The sequence below is a fragment of the Heloderma suspectum genome, chromosome 5 (assembly GCF_057233095.1).
Source record: "Heloderma suspectum isolate Gila_16-S chromosome 5, 16-S_ref, whole genome shotgun sequence".
Taxonomy (NCBI): domain Eukaryota; kingdom Metazoa; phylum Chordata; class Lepidosauria; order Squamata; family Helodermatidae; genus Heloderma; species Heloderma suspectum.
In genome coordinates this window covers 3,886,892-3,909,950 of record NC_139462.1, presented here as the reverse complement: position 1 = coordinate 3,909,950, position 23,059 = coordinate 3,886,892, and the positions used below count along the sequence as shown (strand labels likewise).

The following is a 23,059-nucleotide window of genomic DNA, read 5'->3' as shown; positions in this document are numbered from 1 at the left end:
TAGATATCGGCCTGCCCCAATTAAATCTAGCGGAAGGGAACTCCCTGCCTGCGTGGTGTGTGTCAGAAGAATCAAAGCCGGTTTTCAGTACAGCTCTTTCCAAAACAGCATAAACATGCATGTAAATTTGGCTTGACACTGAGCTTAATAAGGAGAGCTTTCTTTACTTTTATGTGACTGGGTCCTGCTGGAAAGATGGTCTGCTACAGAGGGGTGAATAGACCTGAGAAGGGTGCGGGGAGAGGGCTGGATCTGAGCCCCCTGATCAGAATATTGCATCAGGGGCTTTGGTGCTTCTTTTATGCCTCCCCACCCCCAGTCCCCATCTCCTGCCTTGGCTGGAGATTCACTGTGCTAGGTTTGCTCTCACAAGGCAAAGAGCATTTTCCTACTTGAGGCTTTACCGGAGCTTCTGCCAGCGCTGTTCACGCTGATGCTTGATCATTCATAGTCTGAAGAGAAAGTGCGGGAGAGGCATTTGTAATGCAGATAAGCCTTCTGGTAGGTGTACGTTTTCTGTTCACAGTGCATGCCTAACTGAAGTGGCCAGAACCATTTTGAGCTGCCTGTGTGAAAATACCCGCCACAACTGATGTGTTCTGGGCTAACACTTACTTCCCCCTCCCGACCCCAACTGTCCATACAGCAAGAAGAGACTGCATGCAAATATGACGTCATGCATCTTCCCGCTACTGATGAGAGCTTGCATGTATCTCAGCCATCTCTCCCAACCCCTGGACTTTAACACGAGGAGCAGGAAGGTGTTTGCGCACATGTGTGCATTTGAGACTCTCACATCATGTGGTGCGCTACTGGTGGCCAGGGCTGGCATCAAGAGTAGGCATGGCTGGGCAGCTGCTGGGGGCCCGGGCCAGCAGAGGCTCACTGACAGCCCCCTGGAGCTGCTCCTCCTCTTTCCCATTGCAGCGCACTCCTCCCTCTGGCTCAGACAATGGTGCCGATGAGGAGGAGCAGCAGCAGATGCCGCCGCCTACTGAGCGCCGGCTCCCCGCCTGCCACACAAGCAAGTGCTGGGGGGGGAGCAGTGGCAGCTGGTGACCCTGGCGATGCGAGGGGGCCCCTGAGAGGAGGGGGCCCATTGAGGGCAGCTTGCCCAAGGGCCCTCGGAAACCTGGAGCTGGCACTGCTCGTGACTGCGGCTGCTGTAGGGTCGACTGTGGAAGGCCGTGTGATTCTGCATTCTGGCCAGTGTCACTTTGCCGTTGTCATGATGGGAAGGGGAAGCATATCCATCCCCACGGACACCCCCCGATGAGCACAGGAGGCCAGCTGGGTACTGTAGACCCCCCCAACTCCGCTCCCCAGTTCTCTGAGGAGAGGAGCTCCCCCCAACAGAGGTCCCCGCACACCCCAGGCAGCACTTCTAAGGACTGCGTTGCACCTCCCTCTCCCCTCAGCAGAGCATGTGGATTGTGGCCATTATTGGCAGCACAGAGACAGCCACTTCGCCTGCTAGGAAACGTTTAAGTTATTGACAGTTGGGAGATCTTTTTACTGGCACCCAGAATATGTTTGTGGACAGCTTTTGTGCGTGGATGTGTAACATATGGAAGAGATGAAGAGAAACCATTACCGAGAATGAATATATCAGAAGTCTTCTTTGCTGTGTCAGTAACATTAATTTTTCATGCTGCTAGACCTTTCTGCATTAGTTCAGGGTCCGTTGTCACGTTCTCCGCATTGCCATGACTGCAGTGGGGGAGGGAGCCACCACTCCTAAGGAGAGAGGTGAGCATTTCAGGCCCCTCCTCTCGACTGGGCCCCCTAAACCCAGCCACGGGAAGCTGCTTCACTGTTGGGGGAGAGGGGGCAGGTCCCCTGGAAACTCGCTGCCCAGCTTGCAAGGCCTTTAGCTGGCCATTCTCCCTTTACATCCGGTGGCAGTCAGCCAGCCACACTCACCCAGGTGGCTGAGGCTCTGGCTTTCCGGGGCCTCACACCCTCTTTTTCTGTGGGCTCTGGTGGGGAGCCCTTGGCCAGGTAGCAGCCCACTGCCAGAAGTCTTACACAAGGCAAGGAGCTACTGACACAATTTTAAAAGCACACATAAGAACATCAGAAGAGCCCTGATGCTGGATCCGACCAAGGGTCCCTCCGGTCCAGCCTTCTGTTCCCACAGCGGCCAACCAGCTGCCCATGGGAAGCCCACAAGCGGGACCGGACTGTGACAGCACCCTCCCGCCCATGTTCCCCAGCAACAGGTGTACATAGGCAGACTGTCTCTGGTACTGGACGTAGCACATCAGGACGAGTAGCCATTGAGAGCCTCTATCTATCTATCTATCTATCTATCTATCTATCCATCCATCCATCCATCCATCCATCCATCGCCCATCTGGCCAGTCACCCAGCCATTCTGGGCGATGTACAACAATAAAAACAGTTTATACAATAAAATTCAACATTAAAAACATCACATTTCTAAAATGACCCTAGCCCACCTCAAATGCCTCCACAAATTTAAAGCCGTCCAAGTCAGTGGCCATCTCCACATCTAGGGAAGGGTGAGAATTTTGTTTACGTTCCTTTTAGATAAGAATTTACCAAAATTTGCACATTTCTTCATATTCAGAAGGGAGTTAAGATTTTAAGAATTGAACGTGGGAGAAACCCAAATGGACAGATTTGTCCATCCAGGCAACTTAGAGTGCGTCACTCTTGAAGGTCCTGGTTTGAACCCGTGTGTGTTCAGCCATGTTGGTGTTGCTGAATTCGGGTCACCACCTCTTCTTTCTGACCGGCTATAGGGCAGGCAGGTACAACATGGCCCTCACTGCACTGGGGATAGCTGTGCCTATTGAATTTGGCTGGTGCAGCTGGGTGAGAACTTCATTTCAGTCCATTTTTCATTCCACCCAAAGTTCTTCACACTTGGGATGGACATAGCAGAGATTTAAAAGATGTGAATGCGGGAGAAACAGGGATGGACAGATCTGTCCATCTGTCCCTAACTGCCTCCTGTGGAAGTGAATTCCATAGTTTAGCTCTGCTCTCTGTGAAGATGCACTTCTCTTTACCTGTCCTGGATTGCTGTTTTTATTTTGTAATTGTTGTGTTTTTAATTGTGTTTTAATGTATTTGTTTTATTTACTTTTAATTGAGTTTTACTTCATGATTGTTAGCCACCTTGAGTGCCATCTTTTTTAGTAGAAAGGCAGGTACTAATCAAATAAATAAATAAAAATAAATACCGTTCAGCTTCATGGGATGACCCCATTGGGTTTGAGTACCATGGGAGAGGGAGAACAGCTTCTTCCTGTCCATTTTCTCCTTACCACGCATCATTTCATATATCTGTATCATGTCCCCAGTGAGTTGTATTCAGAGGCATACTGTCTCTGACACTGGAGGAATCCTACCCATTGCTCATCCACTCCCTTAAAAATAACAAGTTAATATAAAAACTCCATGTTCTGTGAACCTGTCCTTCACTTTCAAAGGGTGGGTGGAGATAGGCTACTTTACTCCCTCCTCTGGTTGTTTTTCAGCTTAACATTGCCCTCCACCAAACTGCTTTTTCACCTGCACGGGAAAAGCTACAGGAAACCTGTATCTTTCCCTGCATTCCCAAGCTTGGAAAAGGAGAGTTTTAAGCTGGAAAAGGAGAGGAGAGGCAAGAGATAAATAGCCTCTCCCTGCCTGCCCCTGCTCCGTTCTGCCTTGCTGGCTGCCCACAGTTCTCTGGGTTGCAAAAGTGAAAAATAAAAGCCTGTGTTGGAAAGAATCGCAGAGCCCCACTTCTCCTGTGGCTTGTGCCCATGGTGCCTGCATCCCTCTGCTGACTGGTGGCTCTCAGTGAAGCGCCATGGCCGAGGAGCCAGGCAGCTCGTGGCCTGACATTGTCTTTGACCACTTGGCCGTTCTTTCCTCCCTGCAGAACTACGCCGCTATGAAGCTGGTGAAGCCCTTCAGTTGAGTCTCTGCTGCAGAGGACTGAGCATCACCTGGGAAGAGACGAGAGCACCGGCTGAGACTGTGCCTTGGCCCCTTTCCCAAAAACAATCCGTCCGCCGTCACACTGTTATGCGAAGGGGAAGGAACAGCTGTGCCTCCTTGCAGAAAATGCACTCTTCCCAAAAACGAAGCCATGATTTTAAAACTACCCCCCCGCCCCACAAATGCTGCTCAGGTGACACTGCTGAATTGATACACCAAAGCTGGACTTTTCTCTCCATTGCCTTCTTTTCTGCATAGACCTCAGGGAAGTGGAAGGCGTTCCTTTTGACACTTGGACTGTATTGCTGAGTTTCCATAGCAAGTAGCTGGTTGATTCTTGCCAAGGGAAGTGGGCCTAGCAGGAGAACCGGATCCCAATTTCCTCTGTGGTTATCACACCCTCTTTTGGCCTCAGCAAGATGTGGGTTTGCTGCTTCCCTCTTGAAAAGGTGGGGAGCATTGCATGGTGGGAAAGGGAAGAGGCTTTGGAATTGGGTCTCAGAATCCTCCCTGCCCTCTAATTCAAGTGCTCCAAGTGTTCCTAACTAATGGGTAGATCTTCTTTTCTGGTCGCTGCCCCTGGCAAATTGCCATCTTGATTTGCCCCCAGGCTTTGCCTTTGGGGGAAGTCTTCTTAAAATGTTGCCAGGCTTCTTCAGGGCTTGGCTCCCTCTCCAGCATCTCTAGAACTTAACTCTCTGGGTGAGGGGGCAACACCTCTTCTCTTTTGTCCACCAGTCTATCCATGCAGGCACATGAACCCTCTGGCAGCTGAGGATTATTTTGGCCTTTTGACCAAAGGTGGTAAGACAGTTGCCTTCTCTTTTCTCAAAAAAGGAAAAACGCCCTCTTGGCCCATACATCTGTGGTGGACAGGCTGCGACAGAATGAATGAAGTCAGCAGGCAGGGACGTGGGTAGCGGGGAGCACACAGATGGGGATCCAGTATCTGAGCACTGGGCTGTTTCAAGCATGCTCCTATTTTCACCTGTGAATTGTTGGAGGACACCACAAACTCTGTGGGTAAAATCCAGTGTACGTCCTATGTAGAGTAGGTCCATTGAAATGAATACTTACAGTGGATTTTGCCCTATGATCCTAATTAATGCCACAATTGTGGCAAGCTAATTCATTTGATTAATTCTGGCCACAGAGTTCAGAGGGCTGCACAATTTGTTTTGGTTTGCCCTGGTGCAGGTGAAGGGAGTGTGTGTGTGTGTGGGGGGGGGACATGTGTGGAAATTTGTGTAGGCAAATGAAGGCCAGAAATTCCCACTGCTGCTTCCATTGTTGCTTCTCCCCCCCCAGCCCAAGTTTCTACTGAGGGTGCTTCCGGACAGCAGGCTCCTAGAGCTAATAACCAAATGACATTGTGCAGCTATTCCATCTTTTCCTTCTTAACATATTTTTTGTGGAAGGAGAAAAGATGGAAGAAGCAGTGGGAAAACAGGGGAGGGTCACAAATGGAAGATGACAGTGTCTGGACGCCTGTAAAATTCTGTGAATGGGTCAGGCCTCATTTGAAAACACCCTGGGAATCCCCCCCGCTCCCTGCCCCTGCATGTTGTCCGGACTTTTATAGCTACTTTCAGGCCTCGTGACATGCTTCCAGTCCGTCTCGTCACGATTTCCAAACTAAAACCTGGACTCCACAATTGCTCTTTGTTGACCAGTGGAATGCAGGTCACTTCTCCCTCATCAGCAAATCTGTAACGTGGAGTTTTTCTACACGAGGCTCCATGGTATCTGGTAGAATTGAGATCTGACCACTACACAAAGAGTGTTTCCTTTCCTGCTTTTCTGCTACAGAACCTCTAGGTGGCACTGTGGTATAGCAATAGTGCAAATACACAAGAGGAAATCGCACTTTTGTTTGCTTTCACAGTTAAATGCTTCATTTTCTCTGCTCTAAAAAAAACTCACCAAAAGTGCTGGTTAGATACAGAAGTGAAACTGAAGGGTCATGACATCATCTAAAGAACTTGTAAACAACTGTGAGTGGGAAATGACGAGTGCACAATAAATGCCTCATGTAGAAAAACTTGAGTAATGATGGGTGCAGCAACATATAGTTGATTTATCATGCAAATTAATTGAATGAAAAGCTTGATTAATGAAGCAGCTGATTTCAAAGCAAATTGTAATGATATTTTAATACATCCTCCATCTCTCACGGACAAGGCAGGACCGAATGTCCTTTCTAGGATGGTGCCTGTTAGGACAACGGCCTGCACCCTCTGAAAGCGAAGAAAGCATGCTTTTTCTCCAAACCAGCTGTTTTGCTTCTTAATATATACGTAGGTTTATGCACACGCAGACACAGACAGACACACACACTCTTATCAGCACATTCATATCTTAACAATCTTAGCAGTCTTACAATTAATTGATTTAGGGTGCAATCCTATGCATATTTAGACAGAAGAAAGTCCTGCAACTCCCAGCATTCCTCAGCCAGCACGATACTTGGACATGGCTGGCTGAGGAATGCTGGGAGTTATAGGACATTTTTCCCCCTAAACATGCATTTGCTCCCTTAAGGAGCAGTATCCAACTGAACACTATTGCTGACAAATTATGTGGTGTTAGTGTAACCCCTGTAGTGCAACCCCAATAGTGTTAGCTGGTGTGATGGGATTCCCCAGAAAACTTCTTGCACCAGCGAACACGGCTGATGTTGCACTGGAGGTCCCTTATGCTAGCACAATGTAATTTACATTGGTGATGGTGTCTGACTGGATACTGCCCAAGGTAACTTTTAACAGGTTGGCAACCCCAGTTGTTGCCGGTCATTAAGTGTTTGGGGTGTGCGTGAGCTGCTGTTCGCCAAGCCCAGGGGCCTGCAGCAGAACTCTTGGGCAGCCCAACAGCTCCTTTGCCCAGAATTGGTCTATGCTCAACATGCCCCAGGGACCCACATCTTGCCTTGGTCAAAGTGTTGTGTGAACCCACTTTCGTTCTGCTTCCTGGCCTTGGTGCTTAGGTCCTGACAGGCAGAATAGGCTTCCTCCATCCTGAGAGAGCAAAGCCCAAATTAGTTTTGTATTTTTGCAATATCAAAGTGCACTTCCATGGCCCTGATCTTTGTTGCAACTGAGACAAACCAGAAGCCAAATATAAAACTGTTTTAGAGCTGCCCTGGAGCTCGGGCTCTTTGAAAGGGAGGTGGCTGGGAGTTTTCTGTATCACCTGTATATGCCTTCGAAGCAATATAGCAATTGCACTGTGGTTACCAATGAAATGCTATTAAACCTCCTGAATGCTGGTGGTGTTTTATTTTCCAGAGCACGGACCCTGAAGGGGCGGGGGTTGCCTTTACACTCCCCCATTCTCCCCCCCCCCACATGTGGAGAGCAAAAGCATCTGATTCCACTTACAAGGGAAGCCAATGGAGGTGTTTGCTACACTTTGCGGAGTTATCTCTATTGTGCCGGGTGAAGATATGAAAATGTAACGGGTCAAGCCGTTGTTCCATCGAGCTTGGTGTTGTCTCCTTGCAGTGTCAGTAGTTCCCCAGGGTGTCAGGCGGAGAGGGGCTATTTCCAGCATTCTAACAAGAGATGTGGGGGATTGGACCTGGGGCATCCTGCACGCACACAACGTCAGCAGAGCCCTGACTCTGGATCAGAACAAGGCGTCCCAGGCCAGCATCCTCCTAGGAGCAGCCAACCAGATGACCCTGGGCATGCACGAGCAGGGCCCCCACCGTCCTTAGCATCTGGTACTCCGAGGTGGTGCTTGAATTATGGGGGGCCAGAAGGAGCCCAGCCCCAGCCCCTTTGGGGACAGCCCCCTTAGTGACTGTTTCTAGAAAAATTTCAGGAGGTGTAGCCGTGTTAGTCTGTTGCAGCAACAGCAACCAAGAGTTGTGCAGCACTTTGCCTTCACCAGGGCAGGAGCTTTTGCGAGGTCTGAAACCACAGGCCGTAATAAGTTTGCGAGTCTGTTGTTTTTAGAAGAGTGAAGGAGGACCACCATTGATCTCAAACCGGAAGGATGCTCTTGTGAATTCATTAAGGGGTTCCCTACTCGCCCCGCCCCAGTGATTTGAGAACTAGAGGCATGTGGAAGTTGCTTTCACCTATCCTTCTTCGTAGTTATTAAGAGACCCCAGTGGCTGCAGTTTGGGGCAGTAAATGCCACAGGTGGACAGTGCATGGTGAGGCAAAGGCCATTCTTCTGTCTCTCCCTAAACCTTCCTGTCAATGTCACTGGTCGCCCCCTGAGTTGGAGGTTTAGGAGTGATGGAGATAAAATGCCCCCTCTCCACAGTCTCCATGCTGGGCATCATTCTGTAAAAGGGAGTTTGCGCCCTCCTCTATGGAAGTGGATGGGAGGCAGGTCCTTGTCTGGCCAGATCAGTCTCCAGGAACTGCCAGAATCATCTGGGACCAATGAAGGAAGCATGCCCCCCCCCACACACCTGTGGCTGTCTCATGCCAGGGACCCTCTGTTGATCTCACATGCCAGCTTTTGTACTGCTTCATATAATCACCACATTCCCATCCCAGCCTTGCTTGGTTCGTAATGCTTTTTGCAGGATCCCATCGAAAATGTGAAGCCACCAGATGGCTGGATGTTTCCCACTCAGGTTGTTTCTGTCCCACACACTCCAAATGGGTTGCAATCAAAATGAGAATGCTACATAATGAAAGGTCATGGGGTTTTCTTGTTTAAAAAATGGAATGGAGGAGAGTGGGACAATTCTTCAAGGTGGGAGCTAAGATGATACAGCTGGAGGGGCAGGAAAGAAGGTGGAGAATGAGGAGAGAGAGGCGACATCGACCCTAAAAAGCAGATGCTGGCAGAGGTAGCACCGCAACTCTCATCATTCCCAGCCAGCATGGCGATGCTGGCTGGGGATGATGGGAGTTGTAGATGAAAGCACATCTGGAGGGCACCAGGTTGGGCATGGCTGCCCTAGACCCGGAATAGCTTTCTTCAAATCTCCCACTGAAGGACAAGAAAGGGAGCGGTGCCTTCGTGGCTCTGCCAGCCCATGTCCACCACAGTCTTGTCATTGGTTGTGGAAGCCCCATCTCCAGGGGAGGGAGAGGAGGAGATGAGGGGACCACGTTGCCTTTCCTGGAGACTTAAAGGGCAATGGTTGGCGCAAGAGGTGGCCATTGTAGTTCTTGTCTAGACCCCCAGCTCTTTGCAGGCACGACACTGCCAATGCCACGCGATTAAAGACATACAATTAAAGACTGCAACTAATTCCTGCAATGTAGCAACCAAGGAACATTTAGACAAAGTCACATAGCAAGCAAGAACAAGTGTTACATGGCTGCACCTCGCTTTTGAGTGGGGAGAAGTTTCAGGGGTTCCAGTGCGCAGTTTCCTCTGATTCTATGGCTTCGAAGGGAGGCAATGGGGTCTTAGCGGCATTTCTGTGACACACAGGCTGAGCATAGGACGGGGGTTTGCAGCACTAGCACTCCAACAGATTCCTGCTCCCCATCAGGTGCCTCTGGGGACCAAGAGTGCCACTGGATCTCCTGCAGAGAGCGAAGTCAGCTCTCTGCCTCCTTCCCAGACCCGGTACCAGCACGTCCCCCGACCTCCCTCTCCTCCTCCCCATGTCTAGTGGGAGGAAGAAAGAGGCATCATCTTTGCCCATCACCTTTGCTGGGGGGGGGCACCACACAGGCCTCAGGCTGCAGGTGCCCCCTGCTGCTTCCTGCTATGGCCCACTGCCCTTGAATTGGGCTAAAAAAATTGTTTTTCAAAATGCTGTCTGAAGCAACTACAGAGATCCAAAAGGCAAACAAGCTAATTCTGACCCTTTGGGCACTCCATGGCCACCTCAGATGCCATTTATTATTTATTTACTTACATTCCTTGGTGCCAGGGGGGTGTGCGCAGCCCATAAGGATGATCCTGGGAGGCCCCTGGACTTCCCACAGTTGCCCACCGCTGCGGTAGGCCTGCTGGCTCCCACTGAAATACGCCACTGGAACATGACCGCTTTCGACTGTCTTTTGCCAGGCCTACGGAGCATGGCGACAGGGCACCCACACAGATAGTGGTACTTACAGAAAGAGTCAAGAAGAGATCCTGAGTCTCTTTGCAATCAGAGGCACTGGGCAATATGGGACCTTGGAAAGGTAATTTAGACTAACCCCAACCCCATCACCGCAATTAAGAGGCTGGTGGAACCTTGGCGCCTCAGCCATTTTGTTGTGCCACCAGCTTTTCTGGATTACAGCCCACTGCATCAGCTGCTCAGAGTCTTCTGAACTGGCACAGAAGCAGCCATGGGGGCTGCTGCTATCTCTCTTAGGGTGCAATTCCTAGACAGGAAAATGTCCTCCAAATCCCAGCATTCCCCAGCTAGCATGTTTGGCTGGGGAATGCTGGGAGCTGTAGATCTCGTTTCTGTCTAAACACGCATCGGATTGTGCCATTAACGTAATTACTTCCTGTAACTGAACTCCTGAAGGACTGTTACTTTCTGAGGTGGAAAATATATCCTCCAGTGGGTGTAGGAATCAGCCTTATACTGAACCGGACTGTCAGTCCATGAGGCGTAGCACAGTCACTTGCAGGGGTGCTGAACCTTTTTGTGCCTGAGGGCCGAATTCCATTCCGGAGAAGCTCCTGGGGGCCGCATTCCAGTGGTGGGTGGGGCCAAAGGCAAAGAGGGTGGGGCCAATGTACGAGCTTATTCAATGTAGCCAGTCACTCAGCCTTAGGAGGGGGCCTTTAAGCCATTTAGAGGGGTGGGGACATGCCAAAGCTGGGAGGGCACCCCGAGGGGGCCTGGCGGGCAGCTTTTGCTCTGAGCTGTGGCCATTCCCAGACCTTCAGTCAGGGCTGTGCCCAAGTTCAATAGAACCAAGCGTGCTGATCAATGATCGCTCAGCAGCCCCGTCCTGGGCGTCTTTTGTTGCTGTTGAAGTATGATGATTCTGAGGCCGAAAGAGCTGAGAGACTAGGGCCCCATCTACATGGGGGATTCCTCCAGTTCTACTGCTCCTCACAGATCATCGTGGCAGAGGACGTTACCCCCACTCTGCATCGACCGCAGGTTTTTCTGCCCCCAAAGCCACTTTTTTGCAAAGTCGTTTGTGCCGGATTTTCCCATTATGGTGGCTTCAGTGTGGGTTGGAAGTCTGTGTGACCTCAACTGGCTTTGGCATGGGCTGTGGGGAGCAGCGCTGATAGGCAGAAGGGAACGCTGCCTCATGAAAGGGTGGACACGAGGAGAGGTGTCGGCGAAACGTGTCCTCGGAAGTGACTCGTCGTCTTCCATTGCACTTCACTGAGCATGGGCGGTGGGGCGGGGGTAGCAGCCACCACTCATTCGCTGCCCCGCACCTGTGCAGTTGGTGATGTTCAGTTCTACTCGTGGGACTCCGCCCACCCAACTCCGAACGCGTGCCGTTTCAGGTGCTGTTTGCCCCATGAAAGCAGGTTTTTTCTTAAAATGCATACACCGCTTCACTGGTTACATGCACTGCAAGAGGAGCAAACCCGAATTCATGAAAATCCGGATTTAAACAGAATCGTCTCTGAAAGTGTCTCCATGTACATGAGGCCTTGAAGTTTCCCCCACTGGTTTCTGAATGTGGCCAGTTTCTGATGGCAGATTTCTGGCTGTTTATCCTCTTACCTAGAGACTGGCTTGTTTTTCCTATGTATCCGCCAGTGTGATATATGTTCTCCCCTGCCAAGACTGCCCTTTTGCTGTTTACATTGGAGAAATAAGTCAGTCTGGAATCAACTGCAGTGCTAAAAAAATACCAGATTTGGAGAGAATAATTTGTAGATTGGCTAGCAAAATTTGGATTAGGAGAATTTGCTTAAAATTTCCCCCTATTTCATTTCTGTCTGGTATATGTGACCGTGTGTGTGTGCGTGTGTGCGTGTGCACGTGCGTGAGAAAGTGAGCGAGTGCAAGCACATCACGCCAGGCCTGGAGTGTTCTTGTGTGTGCATAAAAGTTAATTGCAGAATGTTCCACTGCTTAAAAAGGCTTGTGATGCTTGTTTTTGTATTATTTCCTTGGTCTTTAACTCTATGTCATGTATAATTGAAGGGTGGAATTATGGAGTGTGCGGGCTGCCCTTAGGGGAGGCCTTAACAACATACCTTTGTGCTTCGCACTGGTGTCGGCTTGGCCTGGCGAGCCGGAGGGCCGCGGGGATTAGGCGCTGGCGGGCTGCCACACCACAGGCGGACTGAACTCTTGTAACCCCCAGTAGCAGACTCCTTGGACTTGGTGCGTCTGAGTTAAAAATAAAAATAAACCCCAGATAGATTTTGGATGATTAAAAAAAAAATGGCTGGCAACAAGGAGCTCCGAAACGACGTCCGGGCACATTTTGACCATGGCGGTTTGGGGAGCATGAACTGGGCATGAGAGCGGCTGCCGCCTGCCACCCGGAGTCCATGCTCCCCCACGCGGCCCCTGGCAGCTTTGTTGGTCTGACGTCACTTCACGGAGCCCGCGGTGGGTTTCCATCCATCATTAGCTGATGACAGAACGGAAACGTCCTCTGCAAAACTTCTGTGGAGAGTTTGAGCACCGCGAGGGCTTTGTGTCAGAATTAGCTTCAAAGGGGGATCCAGAAAGGAGCTTCTAATCTCTGGCAGCAAGAGGGGACATCCTTGCCTTGAGGCCCAGGCCTCCCACCCCTGAGCAGCATCTCTGCTGCTTGGGGGTTGGAGGAAGGGTCACCGCTCAGCAGCAGCGAGCGTGCTGCCCTGTCCAGTCTCTGGCACCGCCAAACGATCCTGGGTGACCCCAGGGCTGCGAAAGACCCCTGCCCGTGAGCCCGCACAGCCACCCCCACTTCGAACAGGGGGCCATGGGCTTGACGGAGCCAAGGCTGGATGCTGGATCAGGTGCCTTCCTGTGTCCACATGGCCAGGCACCTCGAGGCCAGGGCCGGCCTGTTCTTCTAATGACCTGGGCACCAGATGTGAGCTGGATAGCTGGGCTCAAAACACAGAGGACACCAGGACCACCGTTCCTTTGCTTGGGCAGTCCTGATCTTTTACCCTGCCAGTGCTTCTTCCCTAGCGGGGCCAGGCATCCTGATTTACAGTCCTCTATTTGAAGAGCTGTGTCAGAAGACGGTCCTCTCTTGGACGGACTGCCCAGTCCAAGCCTGGATCAAAGGTAAAGACCCGTGCGCAGGGAGAGCAGGGCCTTGACGGTGCCCATCGAGAGCTCCCTCCTTCAGAGCAGCCTGAGTGGCAGGCACCCGGGCCATCTGGTTGCAGCCTTCATCTACATGATAGCGGGATGTCTTGCATTTCTGTTTAAATTCCAATAATTTTTGAATTTGCACTAGTACATACAGTATACATTAGCCTATGCAAATTGCAGTCCTCTTTCTCGGTGATTCATAAGTGGCCACTCTTGAACCAGGCTCAGACCCTGAGATGACTCTTGTACCACTCAGGATTGCACAGAAGGCAGAAATCCACCACTGGCCGCTCCTCCTATCCCCGCAGCAGAAGCAGCATGATGGGAAAAGGCTGGACCTGGAGCAAGCCGACCTTCTTGGGGACCCTTAAAGGCCGAGGAGCCAGCACCGGGCCCAGGCCTCGCCGTCTTATGCCTTCGTTCTCCACTGTCTTTGTTGTCCACATTTTGTACAGTACAGAGTCCCTGCCACCTTCACATTGCCCACACACATGTGCACACTTGATTCGATGGTGGACAGGGCTGTATCAGGCTAATTTCCCCATGGTGGTGCTCAACAGAGACCACAGCAGCCACTTTATGCCAGGTCAGATGATTTGTCTACCAGCCCCACAGAGACTCTGCTTGACTGGCTGAGGTCCTTCCCACCATTTGCCTAATGTTTTTCAATGGGGGATGCCAGGGATCGAACCAAGGACCTCTGCATTCAAAACCTGGGCTCTTCTCACTGAGCTGTGGCCCTTCCACAGCCCTGTGCATCAGTAAAACACTGCACAGAAAGAATCTTGATGCAGTCATATGTGCGGTCATGTTAAGAACAGGGTGTGGGGGGAGGTTGCTCTGTGTTGCCTGTGGGTGCATTGGCAGTATAGCGGGGGGGGGGGATGGTTGCAACGGAATTGAAGGAGTAGAACAGTGCAGCAAATTGTGGACCCTCATGTTCTAGAATAATTTTTTTTAATTATTCTCTGGATTTCAGCAGGAGTGGAGTGCAATGCAGGGCAGATGAGCAATACAGGAACAGAATAGGGGAAATCTAGAAATACTCAAATGTGTGTCATTAATTACCATTGTCAGCTTTCTTTCTTTCTTTCTTTCTTTCTTTCTTTCTTTCTTTCTTTCTTTCTTTCTTTCTTTCTTTCTTTCTGAAATACTGCCATTCAGTGGGCCAGGACAGAACCTGGTCAGGTTGATCTTGGTGGGCAATGTGTGGACCCTGGAACTGATGGGCTTTTCAGATTTCTATAATGGTTACCTGACATAACACAGTGCTATGGGTTGGACTAGTTTTGCTCTGCCTGACTGACAACCCAAAGATTAACACCCGCAGATTAGTGGTAAGGCAGATTGTTCCTGCTCAGAGATGGCAGCAGTCCATAAGTTAATGGAAAGGACCACTTGGACAGTCCCATTCCAAATAAGTTACTTTGGCTCTTTGTTTTTATCCCTCCTCACATGCTCCATAAATGTGAGATTACGACATTTCCATGACATAAAAGAAGACCTCTGACCAAAGGCCTAGCAACATGCTTGGAGATGGGGTGTGGGGTGTGTGGGGATGGATCAAGTTATTTCACACATGCTCTGTGAAGAGGCCTTTCCTTGCTTAAATTAGAAAGACAGAGAAAGCGCAAGTACATTGGGGCTTTGCTAATTTGTAGGCTGTAATTTGCCATTTCTCAAGAGAAGGTATTTATTTTATGAGGTCTGGAACCAAACTGACAACAAACCACAAATGAGGGGTGTACACGCACACAGAGAGAGAGAGAGAGAGAGAGAGAGAGAGCGAGAGTGAGCGTGGGGGGGGGGAAGCAGGAACATGGGAAATAAGTTATTCAGTTTATAGGAGGAGAAATGTAGATTTCATTGCCAAACAAAGGCAGCTAACTTTGGGGCTTGGCAGCTGAGAGGACGCAGAAAGATTTTTCACATGATTACATTCTTCATTAACACACTCAGAATTTCTCATTTCATCTCAAGGGAAGCTTTTTGCCCTTCTGTAGTTGATTTTTTCTGTTTTTCCTTTTAATCCCCAAAGCCACATATTTTCACATTAAATCATACCATTTTCATGAGGAGTCCTTCATTTGTCTAAACTGCTACTGTTTGTTCACTAGGCTGATCTCTCCAGTCTGTTTGGGTTGTGGAATGATCAAAACCACTCTTAGAAATGAGACATGACCCTAGCTTGTTTGTAGGGCTGAGCAAAAATGGCCTTCCAAAATTCTCCACTCTTATTTATGGCGGCAGACTGGTGGATGAAGGGAGTGATAGATAAGAAAGGAAGACCGGGAGTTATAGGGGCCAAGGTCATGGCTTCTTTCAACATTATTAAAATAAGATTAAGCAATATTAAAACTGGATCCACAGTTGAGCCCACAATTCTCCCCCTTATTCAGGGTTGGGTGTTGGGGTTGCCAAATGTTCTCTGGGGGTGGGGGCTGACACTCTCCAGCAGTTCAGGGGAGGCCAAACCATGAATGTCTCGAACAGAGAATTCATTTCTGAGGATGTTTTGGCCCGGCTCTACATGATTTTCCAGGAGCAACGAGAGTGGCAACTTGGAAGGCTCCTGGGAGTTTGTGGTTCTCTGACTGGGGATGTGCGTTGTTCAGAGACGCTTTCTCTGGACATTGAGAACAGCAGGTTGCCAGAGTCCCCCCATTCCTATCATGCTAAGGAGTATATCTTAGCAAAAAGGAAAACAAAGAACAGGAGCAACGCCACAGGAATGCACTTCCAGAACACCCTGTGGATCTCAGCTGTGGCCCAAACTGATCAGGAGGGGCTGGTGATGAAGAGATGCTCCCAGTTTGGGGATGCAAGAGAAACTGGTGGTTATCATTTTCGAGGGGGAGAGTGTCTGTCAGGGTTCACAGTTGTGGGCAGGATCACAGGCAGCTGCCTTCTGCCCTGCTCCATCTAGCTCCATATTGCCTACCCCAGGGGGGGGAACACCCTTTTGGCCCAAGGGCCAAATTCAACTTCAGAAAACCTCTCGGTGGGAGGAGGCACAGCCCAGTGGTGGGCGGGGCCAAAGGTAAAAGGGGCGGGGAGAAAACACCCCCCCCCCCAGCCTATTGTAGCTTCAAGCACTTCCTGCCAGGAGATCAGTCTCAGGAGAGGAATTTCAACCTTTCAGAATGGGGAGAAATCATGCAAGAGCCAGGAAAACCCCCCAAAGTGTGGGGCCATCTGGGGAACCCCAAAGGGCCAGACTGGGATGCCAGGAGGGCTGGATTGGGCCCCCAGGCCTGAGGCCCCCTGCCCCTGCCCTTCCCTGGCTGGCAGCAGCACTCCGGGCTCTCATGCAGGGTTTTCCCCTGGTCCTACCTGAAGAGCTCCAAGATTAAATCTGGGCCCAGTTCTCATGCAGAATACGTGCTCTGCCATTGCTCTACAGCCCTTCCCCTAATTGTCCAGCATGAACAAGTCGCAAAACAGTTACAGTGGTGTCACCAAAAAAGAAAGAAAGGAAACTAGTTCTTTTGTTTTCGTACTGGGATGATGCTTTCCAATGACGCCGAAGGCCGTGAAAGATGCACAACAGCAGGGCACTGTGTTCAACAGAAAGGCAGGCAGCCTATGGTACATTAGCTAGGATAAAACATAACCTGTGAAAGAACAATGTGGAAAGTCTGCCTTTAAAAAATGATATATTCGCTTCTATGGCTATGTCTGCAGAACATGAAACGTGTATTTTGGCAAGGAAAAATGTTCACTGGATACATGTTGGCTGGTGGGGCGGGGGTTCGCATGACTGGATATCAAGTGCCACAAGACTGAAATGAGGATGGGCTCCCTGCACCGGTGGACAGGTAGCAACGGGAGAATGAGCAATGTTCAAGGGCTCCAGGATTCTCTGAACGTCGTCTTGCCACTCGTCTCACACCTGAGTCCCATTTGCATTTGCCAACAGGAAACTTGTGTAAAATTGAGCAGCGATCAAACAGGATATTTGTACAAATCTCCCCAAATTTGCACAATTTTCTTCCATACAGGGCCAATTCAGTGTACTGAGGAAATTTGCGCAAATCGAGCTGGGAATTGTGAACAAGATGAACATGCACACGTGTTAGACAATATGCAAATATTTTTGGTGGAGATGTGCTCACGCTCGCGTTCAGAGCTTTGAATGGGGCATGCTCCCATGTTCGGCAAGCAAAAATGAAATTCTCATACATCCCTATGGACTGGTACAAAATGAAAAAGGAAAGAGCTTTGTCTCAAGGCACCGCAGATGTGCTGGTGGGCTGGATAAAAGCCCCAAAGATTTCTGCTGGAAGTGTCCAGCAAACATTTTTGCATGAGTAACCATATCAATACAAACACCCTGGACTGAGGGCTCTCTCTCTCTCTCTCTCTCTCTCTCTCTCTCTCTCTCTCGTTTCTTGCTGTGTCTCCCCGCCCATTATGCTATTTATAGAACAAAATCCTAATCAAAGAATTTAAAAACCTGTTAATGGTTTCCATCCAACACCCTCACTCAGAAGAACAGCAACAACGCTGGCCGTCATGCTGGTGGCCCAGGGCGTTTCTTTGGCCCACGCATGGCAGCGCCTTCCAAGACGGGCTGAGCCTCCTTGACACGTCAGGGAAAGTTCCACGCCACATTGTCAGGAGCCCCATAAGGAGCCATGGATGAAAAGGAGGGGGAGAAGCCCCCTCCCGTCCTTCCCCCCAAACGGGAAAGGAGTGAGTCAGACTTTCCTCCCATAAAAGAGCCCCGGCCTCACATGACACGCAACTGCAAGCTAATTGCCCCTTGCAGACTGCCAGGTCAAGCTCCCCTTGTTAACCTTGTCAAGCTGACAAGGGCTGAAGAGCTACTGTGCATAAGGCTTGCGGGGAAAGAGGCAAGGGGCGAATATCCTGACCTAGGAAGTGGAGGAACTGGGGGGTGGGGGTGGATTTCAGGGCTGTGTCTCATGCTGCAGCTCCAGAGATGTTGGAGCTCCGAAGCAGCAAAGGCGCACGCTACCTTCTTTTTACCTTTCACTCCCGTGGTGCTCCACCTGCACCAGGCCACGGGGAAGGCAGCTCACACACTAATTTATTTCTCCCCCTTCGTTTTTAGATTCACAACCTGCCTTCTCCAAAGAAGCTGAGGAAAGGGACTCCCGAGGAACAGCCGCATAAAAAACAGGAAGCCAGGAACAGCCTTCTAAAGTGACATTGGTAGTATAACCTAGTTTAAAATGCTAAATGTAAAAGATAAAAAACACCAGGTGCAATCCAACAGGATGTTCTCCTGTACAAATCCCACTGAGATGAGCTACAGGAGACAACATCCCACCAGATCATGCCAAGAATGTTGGAAAATAATATTATGAAGACTATACGCACATTTCTGTCAGTTCAGTACCAGTTTACCTGCCATGTTTCCCCCGTCCCCCGCAACACACACAATTCCTGGGAATTGTAGTTTCGTGGGGGCTTTGTTTCAGATCCCCAGCACCATCCTCATACCAGATCCAGGCCCTGGGGTTTGACATGAAGAGGGAATGGTCACCACATGCACTCCACCAAAACTCAGGGGGCTCGTTGGCTTTCTCTCTTGCTGCCTGTGACTTCAGGGCCAAGTAGCCTGGTGGTCTCCTTACCAAGGTGCCTTGCTCCACCCACTCTCCTTGTACCTTCAGGAGTAGCATTAGTGGTCAACATGACTGGGAACCTGCCAAGGCCCATGGACTGGCAGGGGGCCTGCCATCAAGTGGAGATGCTGGAGCAGTCAGCCAGCTGTGAAGGGAGAGGCACTCCACTCCTTTCACTGTTGGCCGCTGCCCTTCCCGCTGTGTTCCTGTGTCCTCAGTCAACACGGGGCCCTGGAGATCATCTATTTCATGCCCAGTCTGTGCTTTCTTTTCCTGCCTGTGGCTGCGCAAGGGAGCTGCACACGAGGTGTTGCTCCTGGACCCGTTCCCTTTCCTCGCTTTTGTAAGCCTCCTGCATGCCCAGCTCCCCAACTCTCCCATGTCTTTTCCCATTAGCTTTGGCTATTGGGTGGCATAGAAATATAGTACATACATACATATTCCCCATGCAGCCCAGTGCTTCATTTGAACTGCCTGTACAGAACAGACCTTCGCCTTTCTCCTACAAATGGATAAGCTTTTCATTTCTGTTCATAAATCATGTGAACATCACGAACACGTGCTGCAGCACTTTTTTGGGAGAATTGTTAGCAAATTCCTGAATTTGCAATTGACCTTGAAAAATGCATTTTTTTTTTTAAAAAAAGTGCACTTTGAAATGCATATTTTAAAAAACCTGCATTTTCGTGCTTTAATCAATAGGTGGAAAATGCGCATTTTCAAAAAAAACTTGCAGAAATTCCCTTTTCCCTTTTGAATGAGCTCAAAAACAGGTGGGAACTGGAAAGAGAAGTAAGGTGCAAAGAATTCTGAAGTGATTTCGGACTATTTAGGTGAGTTTGAAAATAGTTGGTTCTCCCATCCTTACTTTCTCCTACACCAGAGGTTTGCTCCCTTTCTTGTCAAATCCTGACACCCAACGTGGAGGGAATTCTGTTGCATCTGTTGGTCACTGCCAGTCCCACTACAGCAGGGGTGGGCGTCATGCCACCTCTAGGACGCATGCAGCCCCCTGGCTTTTTTTTTTTGCAGCCCCCACCTTGCCATTGAATGTACTGCTGAAATTTGACGGGGTGGTGATGGCAAAAAAGCCTCAATCTCACAGTTAAATAAGGCGCACGCAGCCTGCCGCTTGTTTTAAAGCAAAATCACACCCCCCTCGGCAGTTCAGGGAGTGCAGCTGTGCTCGAAAACAAGGCATGTGCTCCCTGAACACTTTGTTGAACAGGAAAATGGGGGCTCTTCTGGCACCCCCCTTCTGGCAAGTTTCAAAGGTGAATTTGGCAGCACAGCAGCCAAATGCCAGGGAGGGTGCAGCAGCAGCCCTGTCTGGAGCCCAAGGGGGCGAAAGTGGCCCCCGGACAGCGGAAGTTGCCCACCCCTGCTCTAGAGGCTGTCCTTGCAAGAGATGAAGCTCCTCCTCGGGGGCCCTGATCCTGCACAGAGATGGCAGGAGCCAGGTAGAATGTGCAGTGATGCTGGGGGCCCTCCGTGTCAGTGCTGGTTCTGGGATTTGTTGGGCGCTTGGGCAGGGCAGCCTCCCTGGGACCCCCTAACCTGGAAGCAGTGGGGCTTGTCCACTGGGAATGCTCCCAGGCTGCCTCTGATCTCCTTGGATACTCCATGCAAAGTGGACATAGTGGCACCACTGGGTCAGTGGGGCCTCTGCTGGTCTTTGAGCCCTGGCAGATGGCTGCCCAGCCTTGCCACCCTCGGGCTCCACCCTGCTTCTTGCTTGCACTGCTTGCAGAAATGGATCCAGTACCTGAGCTGGAGGAAAGCATGACAGCCAGCCCCACAAGCACCTCTCTGAACATCCCAAGGAAGTGTGGGAAATAAGTCTTGGAAATGACTTATTGCAGGACCAATGTTGGCAGGAAACTGGGTTTTCACTTAGTAGGGTGGGAGTTGTCCCACAAGAGGAAAACATCCCTGCATGTTCCAGGGGCAATTCTGAGAGTTCCACCAGTCCACAGTTGTGCCATCCCAGGCATGTGGGCAGCTGCTTTGCACGTGCACCCTCAGGTTGCCTCCCTCCCCGCTCTTGCCCCAGCGTCACCACACAAGTCTCAATATTCCTCTGGTGAGCCAAGTGTCTGGGCATTCAGTGTGCATGATACACCAAGCAGACAGGCTAAGCCCTTTAGACAGCAGCTGCCATGAGCTGGTTTCTGTGTTTTAGGCTTCCAATATGGTGCAACAGCCTAAAGAAAACCAGGTGCCCGTCGTGGGGTTTTTAAAGCATGATTTATATGAGATTTGTGGGTTACAGCTGAGTGCGATATTGTTTCCAGGTTCCTAGGCATGGCTCGTAACTTTTTATTGGCTGTACCTTCAAGGTATTGTTCAGTCTTCCTGCCTCGTTCTGCTTTTAGGAGCAAAGCTATTACAAGCAAACTAATCTTGGTCTGGGCCACTTCTCCTCCCCTTCCCCCTTTGGCCTAAGTGCCCAAGGCAGTGGGTGTGGTGGGGGGCGGGAAGAGGAGATTTGGGGAAAACTTGATACCACTGGGAAGACACACTGGTGTGGTTGCCTGTCCCAAATAGCCCGTATTTCTTGCTTTCATGTCAAGAGCGTTGCCTTCCCAGCCTGGTGTCCTCCAGATGTGATGGACTGCAACTCCCATAATTCCCAGCGAGCATGGCAGACAATGTCATCTTTGTAGCGCCACCAGCATGATGCAGTGGTTAGCAAAGGATTAGCTGTGGAATACATGTAGTATGTCTTGAAATCAGCCATATACAGGTTAGCAACCAGAGTCCATAGCTACAGTCCTGGTTTGCCAGAACAGCTGCCCATGAAATGAGAAATAGTTCTCATAACAACTATTTCAGCCTAAGAAGAAAGAACAAAATGAGTTGGTGGAAAACCCTCATACAGAGACCTTACATCAAGTGCACCCAAAATGTTCTACTCATGTGTGCCATTAATATTTCCAAGCTTACTGACAATATAGACGCTCATACACATGATGTGATGTTTAGAATGAGTGGTCTCAAAAAGAATCCACATATTGTGATCATGGTTCCAGGAGATGATTCTTAGCCTAGACCACCCTTCCCCAACTTGGCCATTGGCCATGCTGGCTGGGAATGATGGGAGTTGCATTCCAACACATCTGGAGGGCACCAGGTTGGGGGAGGCTGCCTGAGGCTAAGGGAGGGAAACATCTTCCATTATGTATTGGTGTAAATTATCAAATACCAGAAGGCATGGTTGATCATTCTGTAAAAATCCATATTCTTGACTGGAAATATGACCCAGAACAAATCCCTCCTCTAAATGTACAGACCATGAAGCTGAGCACTGGGCCAGCCTTCAGCTCCTTTCATGGACCAGACAGGCCATCCAAGTTATGTAGAATCCCCCCCTCCCCGAGGCATGTAGGCTTTATACATATCTATGGTTTAAAAAAAACCCGTTCTGGGCATTGGGAAAGGAGAGGAGTGTTGATGATGCCACAAGCACTAGCCAATAGTCATCTGACCCAGCCATCAGCACATTGGGCTGCCACAACCATCCTGTGTTTTGAAGGCTGCAAAGGTGCTATTAGATTGTCTTTGCTGTTCTTAAAAAGTTGCAACTGCCTTCACCCTCAATTACATTTAGTGAGGAGGAGGAGGAGGATGTGAATGTATCTTTTGCGGCAGAAGCTGTGATGGGGTGAGCTGAAGTGGAGGCAGGCCCTCCCTCCTCCTCCTCCTCTGCTGTTTATTCATTCCTGACAAATGTTCATTAGCAACATTATTAGCTGCTGTTGGCCAAGGTGCTCATTTGCCAATGTTGCGGCAGAGGCCCAAGACAAAAGCAAAAGGCGGCCCGGTGCGTAATTGGAAGCAGCGTTGCCTCCGGGTACAACTGGCAGGGGCTGGCGAGTCTCAGGCAAGGAGGCTTTGGCAGGCCTGCTTGCAATTTCCCTGCTTCTCCCACCAAGGAATGCAGTGGCAGGGTAATTGGCAGCGGGCATAAAAGGCCAACAGGTGGGCAGGCAGTGATACAGGAACGGGGGTGGGTGGGATCCCCCCCCCCTGCCTGCACACGCCTGGAAGGTCACAGCTTGTGAAAAATCATGAGCAGCTTCAATATAATTCCAGCTTTTCCCATGCCCTGCGCCTGACCTTAGAAGAGGGGCAGCCCCTTGCTCCCCCGGGAGGGAAATTTGGGCTTAGCAACTGGGGCAAAGAACCTGTGTCGCCCCTCCTTGCTCTGGCTTTGGTTTTCTTGTTAATATTGGGAAAAATCTATGGGGGAGATCTCCTCTCAAAGGCCCATTGAATTCAAATGCCATCTGCCTGCCTGCCTGCCTGCCTGCCTTCCTTGCAGCATGGGCATATTTGACAACATCAGTTT

General features: G+C 50.2%; 1 protein-coding gene across 1 annotated transcript in view; it reads left to right on the top strand.

The window, feature by feature from the left end:
* The window catches only part of DYSF (dysferlin), a 186,796-nt gene extending 179,583 nt beyond the window's left edge, over window positions 1-7,213 (top strand). Inside the window, exon 55 of the mRNA XM_084855234.1 lies at window positions 3,899-7,213. Within this exon, the coding sequence (XP_084711360.1) occupies window positions 3,899-3,937 (39 nt within the window). The 3' untranslated portion in view covers window positions 3,938-7,213. The remainder of the gene's footprint in view (window positions 1-3,898) is intronic.
* The last annotated feature ends 15,846 nt before the right edge of the window (window positions 7,214-23,059 follow it).